This window comes from Ptychodera flava, chromosome 3 (genome assembly GCF_041260155.1).
Source record: "Ptychodera flava strain L36383 chromosome 3, AS_Pfla_20210202, whole genome shotgun sequence".
NCBI lineage: Eukaryota > Metazoa > Hemichordata > Enteropneusta > Ptychoderidae > Ptychodera > Ptychodera flava.
In genome coordinates, this window is record NC_091930.1 from 43,643,031 (window position 1) to 43,656,208 (window position 13,178).

General features: G+C 37.9%; 1 protein-coding gene across 1 annotated transcript; it reads right to left on the reverse strand.

Annotated features, from left to right (window-relative positions):
* Positions 1-503: 503 nt before the first annotated feature.
* On the reverse strand, positions 504-8,544 carry LOC139130103 (zinc metalloproteinase nas-39-like). The gene is made up of 9 exons (XM_070695823.1): positions 8,352-8,544; positions 7,773-7,889; positions 7,135-7,262; positions 4,488-4,749; positions 3,949-4,125; positions 3,445-3,654; positions 2,916-3,113; positions 2,220-2,348; positions 504-1,523 (listed from the first exon to the last, which is right to left on the reverse strand). Exons 1-9 carry the CDS (start codon positions 8,428-8,430, stop codon positions 1,468-1,470), a joined length of 1,356 nt encoding a protein of 451 aa, XP_070551924.1. The 5' UTR covers positions 8,431-8,544; the 3' UTR covers positions 504-1,467.
* Positions 8,545-13,178: the final 4,634 nt, after the last annotated feature.

Genomic DNA, 13,178 nt, shown 5'->3' on the forward strand with positions numbered 1-13,178 from the left:
GTGTTGGTCAGTGGTTTACCTGTAGGCAACATTTGGTAAGTATAAAGCGTCAGTTGTCAGTTATTGAGTGCACAGAACATGACTTTGACCTTAAAGCAATTCACTGGTTTTGCGAATTTCCCCAAAGGGGCGCTGTCTTCTTATACTGCTCAGCTCTTCTTCGTACATGGTCATGCGCACATGTGCGTTGCCATCTCGATAAATTTGAATATTGTTATGGCTACGTATACCCTTTCCATGCAGACTACCTCCGAGGACAATGCGAAAGATTACACTTTTGACATATGTTATATGTTGCTGACACGTAGCTCGGTCGAAGTAAGAGTACCGTCAGTGATCTGTGTTCTATTAATAATATGTCGGGCTGTATGCCAAGTCAGAACATGACCAACACAACAACCATTCAAGAACTAATGTACATACAGTGTGATTAAAAAGGTAGTCTTGTTTATTGAATTGCATATTGAATTGCAAGAATTACATTTACATATGAAAAGCTCGTTTTCCAGTACTCTATTGGCCATCACAAATCACATGACTAAACCATAAAATCTTCTGTTGAACGTCGGTAAATTTCACTACAAAATGTCGAGATAAGTTTTGCAATGTTGAATACCTTCACGCATGCCTTCTGCTTCAAAGCTGCTTGCTGACTGAATTGTACCATATTATTAGGATAGGAACATAACGAATAGCAGTGACTAAGACGCATATTTGAGGATGGTACAGCGGCTATATGTCTGCTGCGGGTTCAACTTGTGGTAACACACGTCAGACCGTGACCCTAAATTGACCCATATCAGAACAAAAGCCGAACCAAGCACCGCGTTCCTGGCAAGAACATGCGGCTGCTGAGTTGAATGGAGTATTCATCTATCAGAATAGAAGTGCAGTGATATCGCCGGAAAAATGTAAGTACACAACGATTGCCTCGATGCCTTTCCCTAAAGGCTGGCATTGTAATCAGTGATAAGGACGGATTATATTTTCTTTTGTCCATTGTCGCGCGAAACATATGTGAAGTACTCTTATATACATAAACCAGGTTCAGTAAGATCAGCTTATTGACAATATTGTGTTTCAAGTCCCCACCATACAATATGGACGTGCGGATTACATATAGTGAGGCGTGACAAATACATGCTAGGCATTTAAAATATTAAAATAAATATGTAAAGATAAGAAACTTTCAGGGGAAAATAAAAAAGATACTCTATCTATCTACCCTGACTTTCATACGTATACGTTTCTTACTTTCACAGTGGCAATGAGTATAATAGTTTTGTGATACAAAGTTTATCCCAACCTTGATTGGCTATGTAGGTAAATGTGGTATAGATCACTGAAAATGTAAATGACAGACACTAGTTTCATACAGCGTTGGAGGCGTCCTTCACCGTCCACTACAAAGTACATAATACTAAAACAGCTATCTATTCAGCTTCTCGGTTTGTATTCTTGCATCACTCACAATGCTGAGACGATTGACATCAGCAATGGAATTACGATCAACAGAGTTAATCCTGAGAGAGAGAGAGAGAGAGAGAGAGAGAGAGAGAGAGAGAGAGAGAGAGAGAGTTGTAAAAAGAACCCAATGGCGCGAGACTGCGAGCTGGCAGTAGAAGGATTATCTTTACGAATGTTTGCGATGTATTCTGCGGCCATCGCCGTACTGTCTGGACGCTCGAGCGGGGACAGTGTTATGCGCCCCAAGCCTATGTGCCACTCTCACTTGTTAGTAGTTCTGTTAATTTTACATATAGCAGTCTTTTTGGTATCTATAAATAAACTTTGTCGTTGGTATAGTACTTCACGTCCGCTAAAATCGCATTTCCTCCCGCAGTAGTATAGCCTTCGGTTTGTGTACAAGATACCAGTCGTTTATAAATAATTTGTCTCGGTTATCAATGTTCATTTACATATGGTTTTGGCGTAAGGAATTCGGTAATTGCACTGCAGTGCTAATACCGATGCGCTCTGATGCAAGTGAATACGTAAAATAGGGGACACTTTTATTATAGCATGTCAAACATAGCTTGTGCTTTTATTTCGTGCCCTTGTGTCAGTCCTAAGAATAACTACCAAGAGAAATACCAATTCTCAATATTAGGTATATTATATCAGAAAGAAGTAAACACATGCTCTTAAATGAAGCAGTCCAATACTTTCATGTTGACAAGGAAGTGAATAGTTAAAAACAGCACTGGCATATAACTCACCTTTCGAAGCAGTTATGACGTTGGAGGCGTTCCCACAGTGATCCGTTTGTTTATCTCGAAGATATCCCGGAATGCAATGACCATTTGCGCATCTGAAATCATCCTTGTTTTGGCACTTACCATCTTTATCTGATAGGGAAATAATGGTTTACTTGACCTATTTTCTCATTAGTTTATCATTACGGCATTTAAATATTTTCTAAACTTGTTATTATAGAAATAACAGGCTCGGCAAGCCCGTTAGTTTTGGCTTTCCTCTCGCCCGCGTCCTTAAATAAAGTTAAAGGTCAACGACCCCCCTAAAACCGTCAAAAATTACGAAAATTTCCGTGCGAACGACAACACAGCCCAAGACTTGTCAGTGAGTAGTGCGCGCCCTGCAAAAATTTAGCAAATCCGGAGATTGTTTTGAAAAAAGTATCTAAACTTGGCCCAAAAGTGCTCTATTTCATTTTGTGATTGATAATGATCTTTGTACAAGTCACGATTTTCGTTTTAGCTGTAAAGTTAATATGTTTACGTTACGGGCATGACAACAAACCATTAATGTGTATTTGTGGGTAGTCACGTGGTTCTGGTCGACCAATTAAAACGCGATGGACAGGGCATGGTAATATATAATTTTACATATAAATCTCTCCATTGTGCCTTCAAATCTGCATTACAATATCCGACGGCGTGATTAGACATATATACCTGACTTGTGGAGCAGCGTGTAAATCGCTTCAAAGCCCTTTTTCGTCTCGCTGGCCTCGCTGACGTGCATCTCCAGTGTCACCCTTCCGCTCATGAGGTAGTCCTTCCCATAATTCCCTCGGCAAAGTACGTCGACTAGCTTGCCATTGCTTTTGATTTTGATTTTCTCACGCATATTGTCACAGTTAGTCACGATACCTGTGTTTGAATGTTTACTGTGTTAGTATGTTTGTTCTGTTTTTAGGTCTTTTTAAAAGAAAATATTTGATAAAGGTATAAAGATATGAAAATACAACAAATGACAGAGTAACTTGAATTTGGCGCCACGATGAGCAATGAATTATACAGCTAGACTATATTATATTCTTGCCGTCTATATATCACTGGATTAGTCTATAAAACAAATATAAATAACAGTGAAATTTCAAACATTGGTACAAAGTTCGTAGTTACTCAAAAGTCCATTATCCCAGATAGTGTTTTTTTTCTTCGTCGTCAAATCCTGTAATTTACCTATACGCTGCGGTACCTGAATGAAAGTCCTTGGAATCAGATGGCGACGGGATCGTGTCCTTCAACCAACAGTTGCCTTGTCTGGTGTCATAGCCGTAAGACTTGCAGTTTTTATCAGCCTGGCAGACGTGGCAGCATTTTTCAACGCTGTCAACAACCTCAGCTTCACCGTCATTGATATCTGATCCGTCTCGAGCTGTGAACTCTTCGATGTTACAAGCAGCATCTGAGTGGCAACCACATACAGACGAGCGTTTCAAAACCCATCGCCAAATCCTTAAGGTAGCGCATGAATAAGCTTTCACGAGTTCAGTGTAGGAAATAAGGGGTTAAAGGCAGAAATACACGATCGCTTTTATTTTGAATAAGTTTTCAGTACATTGGTACTTACATCGCTGCAACATGAGGGCAGCATCGTTATGACGGTGTAGTTTACGAAATACTATGAAATGCTATCGCCGCGCTAGAATTGTTTTGTACACGATAAGACTCTACAATGGCAAAGCATGCTAAAAGTTACCTTCAATCTTTTCATTTGTAAGATGAACCGTATTGAAATTCAGATATATTTCGCTGTATACTTTATCCTGTCGTATCGTAAGTTCGTATACTCCACGCGGCAGTGGGGCGCTGTCACGATAGCCCCAATGGGAATACAGTGTACCTCCCCTTGCTCGTGTCTCGTCATCTTCTTTTGCTGTTTGTATAAGAAATTTCATGAATGTGAAAACAGGTAATACATGACATTAGCAACGTGAATTGGTTCACTTACAGAGAGAGAGAGAGAGAGAGAGAGAGAGAGAGAGAGAGAGAGAGAGAGAGAGAGAGAGAGAGAGAGAGGGAGGGAGAGGGAGAGAGGGAGAGAGGAGGAGAGAGACAGAACAGACAGACAGACAGACAGACAGACAGACAGACAGACATTCATTCATCTCAAGCCTAGATAAAGCATGCAGCAGTCAACTGACAAGCGATCTATTTTATGTTGATCACTTCTTTTGTTGGTCACATTTAGTCTCTACAAGTCATGAACCACAGCAAGACCATCCGACCGACGCTCACCTGTATAGTCTGTTCTTGTCGATGAGGGCGTGCCATCGTCATCGATTGGTGTTGCGGTGAGGTGGAAACCACCGTCGACGACAGATCCGTCAGAGCGAAACTCAATGAAAAGTCTGGGACCGCTCGTGAGTATTGTCTCCGGTGTCTGGTTTCCACAATAATTGTTAATAATCGGACTTAGGGTATCACCTCCGTCGAAGATGTCAACAAAGTCTTTCTTACATTCATGCGAGTTTTCCAATGCAAACTTAGAAAACTTCACCTTTACGAGTAAAGGGAAAATGAATATATGTTTATATATATATATATATATATATATATATATATATATATATATATATATATATATATATAACCGGGAGGGCACATTGTATACATTTTGTGTATTTCGCTCACTGTTTTAATAGCAGTTAGAGCACTCTGAGATTGTTGGGCAGCCTCTTGCGTAATATAAGGGGCGTTCACTGTTGGCACTATGCTTCGCTCATGGTACGTGTTGCCGTTTGAGCACTCTGGTGAGTCCATATTTTTCAATTCTCAACAATGTGTAACCGTACTCTCTGTGCCCAAGTTCAGAGGTTGCCATAAAGCCATTATGGTGATAACCGGGAGGGCACATTGTATACATTTTGTATATATATATATAATATATATATATATATTATATATATATATATATATATATATATATATATATATTTGGCAGTTTTTTGTCTATAGTAGTAAATCGGAAGATGTTCCTGGCTAAGACGTTTATTTTCGCCCAGTCTTTGCTTGACTGCTTCAGTAGGCCCTGTCCATTTCATTCCTCTGCTGTCCTGTCATGTGATGTCACATGATCCAAATGGTCTATTGTCTTCGGTTGATACCATTATTCCAACGGGTGTTTAGTTTTTTTTATCCAGAATGTTTCACGTGTTAGTCTATATGACCTATTGTTCCATGTTTTTTCAAGTCCAATTATTTTGAAGTCGGCTATTTGGTGATTTGGTGAATTAGAATGAACTGGTACCGGATCTTTTTTTTTTTTGCGCGTATTGTAGATAGGTGATTTTGCATGCGAGTGTGTATTGTGTCTCCAGTTTATATATATATATATATATAATATATATATATATATATATATATATATATATATATATATATATATAATCACCCGCCATCCATTATTAATCACATACCTGACGCAATAAGCAAACGCATCTCAACAATATCTAGTGACAAGGGCATCTTTGATAAATATAAAGGGCGATACAATACAGCGCTAAAGGCAAGCGGCTACACCGAACAAATTGAATTCACCAAGACCAACCAATCAGCGAGGAGAAGCAATAACAGGAAGCGTCATATCACGTGGTTCAACCCCCCCCCCTTTCAGCAAGAACGTGGAAACTAACATCGGCAGGAAATTTCTCCAACTTGTCGATAAATATTTTCCAAAGGGGTCTAAACTTCACAAGATCTTCAACAGAAACACAATTAAAGTGAGTTACAGCTGTATGAGGAATATGGCAAGTATAATCAAATAGCATAATAAGAGGGTAATCTCCGGAGAACAGCGCAAGGACCAACCAGCTGATTGCAATTGTAGGGTTAAGTCGGCATGCCCCTTGAAGGGTAACTGTCAAGTCAAACGCGTGGTGTACAAAGCCAACGTATCAGCGGAGGACAACGGAGAGAGGGTTTACATCGGCCTCACTGATAACACCTTCAAGACGCGCTACACTAATCACATGAAGTCGTTCCGCAACGAGAGATACAAAAACGACACCGAGTTATCAAAATATGTATGGAACTTAAGAAATAAGGGATAAGACTTTGACATTCATGGTCAATCATTGATAAAGCATTGAGCTACTCTAACATGAACAAGCGATGTAATCTTTGTATATCAGAAAAGCTGCACATTATCAATGCTGACAAATCTACACTGTTAAACAAACGCTCTGAGTTGGTTTCAAAATGTCGCCACCAAAACAAATATTATTTATCGAATTTTAACACTACCTACAAATAGAATGGTTCGTCCCAATCATATATGTAAGAGTGTCGAGCTAGTAATCCTTTCACTCTATCTGAGGATTGCAAGATGCATGAAACTTAAGTAATAGATTTCATTACTTTGTACTTGAAGTAATCTGTTTATTTATAACGCTCTGCTTTTTGCATTGAGCACTGTAATTTCCCCCGAGGACATCTGTATACTTCGATATATATATATATATATATATATATATATATATATATATATATATTATATATTATATATATATATATATATATACACATATCAGTTATTTATATATATTGTCATCGGTGTATATATATATATATATATATATATATATATATATATATATATATATATATATATATATATATATATATATATATATATATATATATATATATATATCAGTCACTTCAACTACATGTCCTTAGATCATATTTGCGAATGCAATATATTACAGAGTTTCTTGATATTAAACCTATTGTATAATACTTGGAAGCTCTGATTCCCGAGAGAGATATGATGTCCGTACACTACTACAATAAAGGCATTCAGTATTTCAGCGTGTTCAAGCTTGAACAAGTACACCTGCGCAAGCGCAGCTACATGAATGACATCACAGCATTTAATACCTACCTCAATGAGTTTACCTGGCTCAGATTCAAGACGGTATGAGCACTTTTTGTAGAGAGGGTAATGCTGTGGATAGAAGGGTGACATTATATCCGTCGCTTCTTTCGTGAACTGTTCGTAATGGCAGTCCACTGTGAAAAAAATAAAGCAATCTTTAAATTTAAACCCAGACGTAAATGAAGTGAGAAATGATGTATAACATAATAAGATTTAGTTTAGAATAAATAGATTGACTGTAGAGCTTCAACAAGATGAATAAGTACAACTATAGCGTAGAAGTCGACGCTCTTTAGAAATCTTGAAATCATTCATATGTTAATAACCCCCTTTTGTACACATTCAACCTCCAATAATAGACACGTCCATATAAGCATGGTTTTCGTGTCCCGTGTAACCCGTGATGGTTTTTAAGTGGAACTGAAGGTTGAGTGCAAACATTTATGTCCTGAAGGACACTACTTCTCGATATAGAAACATTTCTTGACATAACTTCGATATCGTATAAATTTCCACCCTTCACGGAGAAATTTTCAGAGTCATCAAAATTTGACATTTCAAGTTGACTTGTAACGCGCGTACCACACCTACCCCCATTTCATAAAGTAACGAAACTAAACGACGTGAGATTTGAATGTTCTTACCGTCATGGCATTCTGCGCCTACAAAGCCGGGTGCGCAGTCGCATCTGTACGAAGTGTTGTTGTCGAACAGACACGTTCCGCCATTTTCACAGGGCTGGGAGAGACATGGATCAAAGCCTGTTGAACAGTAAGTTACAGAAACTTAGACGTTTCATGAAATACTATCGCCATACTGGGTATAAAAGGGTGTAAGTCACCAAGTATTTTAGTCCTTAATATAACTAACATCTACTTAGATACTACGATCTTTCCAGATAAGTCTTAAGTACGAACACGGTCCACTCCTTACTGCGTACAATGACAGTATTTTATTATCAATCGGTGTTTCTGTCTGTAATAATATCGTCAGTCTTCAACTTACTGAACGAGTCAACGTACAGTCAACTCTCTAAACAGTTCAAATGTGTAGAAGGAGCGTGAAGCACCACTTGTTTTTATAAATATATTATTCGGCACAATCCCCTAATCGTTGTCAACATCAATTTCTGTGCGCAGGGCTTCATAAATTTGCGTTGAAGGTGATATTAAACAGCGTAATATAGGAGACTGGCGACGTTTGAACTTATCTCATGCCTTTACCTGTCACGGGCACTTGTTCGCTGGATCGACTTGACCATGCCAGCGCGCATAAGATAAGTAAGCCGAATACTGCTTTCATCTCGTCAGGCTTTGGATCTTGAAACTGAATTTATGAGATGGAAGAATGGTGAGAAGAGGAAGAAGGGCCATCTTATATTTTACCACAATTATACGGAAACTGACGACAATAACGAGGGGCCAAGAGCCATGATCATGAAATAAAAAGTATGCAATGCACAGATGTATGTAACATTGAAAGTACCTTCGTAAAGGCGGAATTACTGCGAGAAATACCTAACAAATGACTTATAAAACGCAAGAAGGGAACTGAGTTTGAAGGAAGTAACATAGAAATAAGATTTTCATCAGAACTTAGAAATTGAACAGTTGAGTCGTGTAGTTTGAGATTTCCAAAGAAGATAACAATTAATGCATTCATGTTTATGGCGACAATATTCGGCATCAATAGTACTTTAATGTTCATAGTTTTGAACATCAACACAAGCTTCCTATCAGTGTTGCAAAAAATTGACAGTCAAATAAAATATGTTAGCGGGGTTGTTGCCATTTCCGTGACAATTTTCTTAACTTGACTAATTACAACATTTGCATGACAAACAAAATTCATTGCCTTCTAGATGAACCTCTCCATGAGCGAAAGTTAGGGTGTGTGAAAACCCAACATGACAAATTATGATTCGAACATTCCGTGAACCAATTGATATGTCAAACGTGAAATACTTAAACATTTGCTAAAAATTTCCTAAAGGAATCCTTCAACTGTTCTCTTTCAAAAAAAAAAAAAAAAAAAAAAAAAATCGGAGGTCTCCGTGCTAATTCTGGTACTAGAGAAACAAATACTCAAAATTTACCGATATTTAAAATTCAACTTGGCTGCCGTCCCTGTGTTGCTCTGTGAAGGAAAATAAAATTTTCGATTTCCGAAAAACTGAGACGGTGATAAACTTACACCCAAAGCTTTAAGATAAACCCCAACAAGTGGTATATCAAAGAAGAATTATAAACGTTAGAGAGTCCGATTATCTGTCCCGAGGCGCGTTCTACCTTAATGTGCACTTCTCCACTGAGAGTTTATTTTGAGGACAGTGGCTTTCATCGACCCTCATTTTGCCATAAACCTTTTGTCCCCATTGTAATGTGGTCTTAGATCACTTCTAAAATGGAACTAAAGCCTGTAAACCTCTATTGAACGGTATACAAGGCAGCGTCTGAATTGTCTGCGGATGACGTCGACCATTGATTAAATCGAAAGTGCTCAAGAAAACAACACTTGTTTGTTTTAAATTTAATTTAGCAATTTTTAATATCATGACGTGTCCGTGATCTCTCAACTGGCTCGAAATGTTCTTCATCTCCCTACCCTAGAGGTAGTGACAGCACTAGGGCTGTCAATTGACAACTAAGAGTTCTTGCACAGCCAAAGGCAAAATCAAGTTCATCATCGTTCAGTGCATAAGAATCCTATTTTAAAACGAGCACATGTACGATGACAATTCATATCAACTATCGATGTTATTTTACCAATCTGATCCACTCACTCGCAATAACGGACGACTGACGAAGCCAACAAACAGAAATGACAACTGTAAATGGCAATTTATCAAGTTCACAGGCAAAAGTACCATAACAATCCTATGATTGCTGACGTTGGTAATTTCGTTTTAATAATCGATCGTTGGTGGGAATATTGTCCACACACGCTCTTCACATAGATATACCTCTGTATACACATAGAAACAATTGTGATATGCTTGAAAAACAAAATACACAGTAAATTGGATGCGCTTATAAAAATGGAGCATGGAATGATTTAAAATTACGAAAGGTCTTTTCTCCTGAGCTTAGATCCCTCGATGAATGCTTGTTCCCAGTTCTCTGTCAGAGATTAGGACGCAGGCAAGTGTGTAAACAGCCGACGGAGATGCGTTTGTATGTATAGCATGGTATACCGTCGTGAAGAACTCTTTTCAATGGTATATTTTTAGCACAGGGGAATTTTTGTTACTTGCCTTCGGGAAAGTCCAATATTTTCAATGATTTTGACTAATGTGGGCGTTATTTAGGGAGTTGAAATTTATTCAGTTATAATATAATATACGATGTTTTCTGTTACTGTGTCGACAACATTATGACAAGAAAATATTACGCACATATCGAATCTCTCGAATAAACCCTGTGTGAGGGCACACATCAGAAATTGAGTAAGCCGCCAGTCGACGGCTATGCCATTACACAGAATCACCATATTTTCGCGTTTCGGCCATCGAAATACGAAGAGCGAACTCGTTGTAGGTTGAAACACTATTGCTATTGTTGAATATCCATAACGGTATATATCCATGGATGATTGGAGATTAAATAACTAAATGACTTAAAAGGTATACGCTTTTCAAGGCGACGGGTGACAAGAGAGTGACTCTGAAGCAGTGCACTATTACAATGTCCGGCTCTTTAAAATCTGCACAGTCACAGGCAGAGTCATAAATATGATGAAAATAAGTCTGTAAAGATTGCGTTATAACTTTTGGTTGCACTTTTCCGGAGATGCCAGCCCCTACCCATAGACTCTGGACCACCTCGCCGTACCCTATCCCATGTTCCGATACACGGAGCGATGTCGTTGACCTTGTTGGAGTGCGCTGCTGACTAAATTCGAACTCAAACCACTGAAACCATGTGAGTTTCTTTTCAGATTTTTTTTTGCATTTTATACTTGCAAGGTACAGTTCTCGTCTTTACGATGGTGTGTAATCTTAAATATACTGTATACAAAGTTTCAATGTATGCACTCAAATCAAAGTACATCCCCTAATACTAAAAACGTGAATACATCCACTTAATAGGCGTGGAAAGCGGCAAACTACCCTCAACTGAATTTATATCAAGAATTTTCGATGGGCCAATTTAATAATAGGACGCAACTAACATTTAATGATATTTAACCGTGCCTTAAAAACTTCTAACAATCCTAGGTCCCATGCACTAATGTTAATATGGTACAGAATAATGTTCCTATCGATAATTGAGGATGAATCCGAATCTACCAATCTTTGTGAATATAACGTCACAGTCGACAGTCTTCCTTCTGTGAATAGTGACATCCTTAAAATTCATTGCTATAAATAAAATTTTGGATTTGGTATGCCAAACTTTGTTTTTGCTTATTATGTCATATGCTTATCTGTTATTCTTTATTATAGCTCACATTTTGTTGCGATTTTGTTTGTACCTGATGATAAGAACTTAGCCACGAGAAGGATTTAAAGTCACCACTTTGCCTAAAGGTGTGCCAATGTTTAAAAGAACGGTCTACCTTGGACTCCCAAATAATGACCACTCCCTAATACTTGCCACCACAGGACAGTGATCGATTATTTTTTGCCTGAGCGATGAGGTTATTGTATATAGTGTGACGTCAGGACAATTGTCACATGGGCGATGACCTGCTTGGCAGGGTTTGTATGCCGGGTATTTCCCGTTTGTTGTTTAATTGACTTCTTAGAAAGTGTGGACTTGCTTCATGCTGATTCAAGTCAGATTCGGTAGACAGGTTCGATATGCCTATGGCAAACACTGATTACATTTTTAGTAAGTGTGGCTTGCATATTAATGAAGCTATGAAATATCTTCTTTTTTCATACGATGGTTTCCTATGGAGACAGTCATGACAGTGTGGACTCATATCAAGAAATACTGCACAAAATTTCATGAAACTTTTCACTGATAACAATCTCGGACCATTTTTTGAGTACATGTTGTTTCATTGCTCCCTATTGAAAGACCAGGGTACTTTTTAAAACAATTATTTTGATCAAAAATCTCACTTCATTTTGATGATACTGTGAATGCCATGTCAATTATCTCCTCATTTGCATATTGTCCCATATACCTGCTACATATATGAAGGTGACAGACATCTGGCCATTCTGAGATATATTAACATTGTTTTTTGAAAGATGCTGAAGGTTTTTTTACTTGATTTGAATTGTACATAATTTTTTTTGTCCTGCAGAAAATCCAACTGACAGCAGTCAATGAAATTTAGCGATTTTTAATTCAGCTAATTACAAATTTGTATATTTAATGACCTTTGGAATTAATTTGTGGTATATATTGTCCATGATGTTGATCATAACACCTTCGATGAAGTTCTAAACATGCGGCACAAGTTTAACGTTGCAAACAACTGCAATATATACTGAAACACGTGAGCATATTCAGTTTATATCTGGTCATGTGTATATGGTCAAAAGTATGTTTCAGTGATTGAAAGATTGTTGGCTTCGGAAACAAGGAATGGATGTTAACTAAACACTCACGAAGATAATGTTGAAAAATAGTTTGAAGTATTGTCATGGGTTGTAACACGATATGATCACTTGGAACGTATTGTTTACTTTCTCTACATGTACATAAAAGGTATTCAAAGAGCATACGAGGAAGTCACATAAGTTGGGTTTAAATAAAGTAACCAAAATTCCTGGGTTGTTCAGCTGACCAAATGATGTACGTGTAAAGCAATGCATACTGTTCAATAATTACCATGCACAATAATCGTCAGTAAATTGATTCTCGACTAATTTCTGCAAATTTTATTGCAAGTGGACCTGTAGACCTAACTGGTGTGAGGCCTTTTAAAAATTGAAAAGAAATTATCAAAACAGATGCTGTATTTTTAGTTTCACCACATGAAGGCGATTTTCAAAACCAAACTGGCCAGATACACAGTCAGGCCCACCAGGCCGCTACACTGCAGTGGCAGCACTTTTTAACGCCACTACTACCGCACGTCAGTTTTACAGAAAA

Coding starts and splice junctions, on each gene's coding strand:
- LOC139130103 (XM_070695823.1), bottom strand. CDS start 8,430: ATGAAAGCAGTATTCGGCTTACTTATCTTATGCGCGCTGGCATGGTCA. Junction 3,655..3,948: donor TACAAATGAAAAGATTGAAG/GTAACTTTTAGC, acceptor GTTGCCACTCAG/ATGCTGCTTGTAACATCGAA. Junction 1,524..2,219: donor CGTCATAACTGCTTCGAAAG/GTGAGTTATATG, acceptor TCTCTCTCTCAG/GATTAACTCTGTTGATCGTA.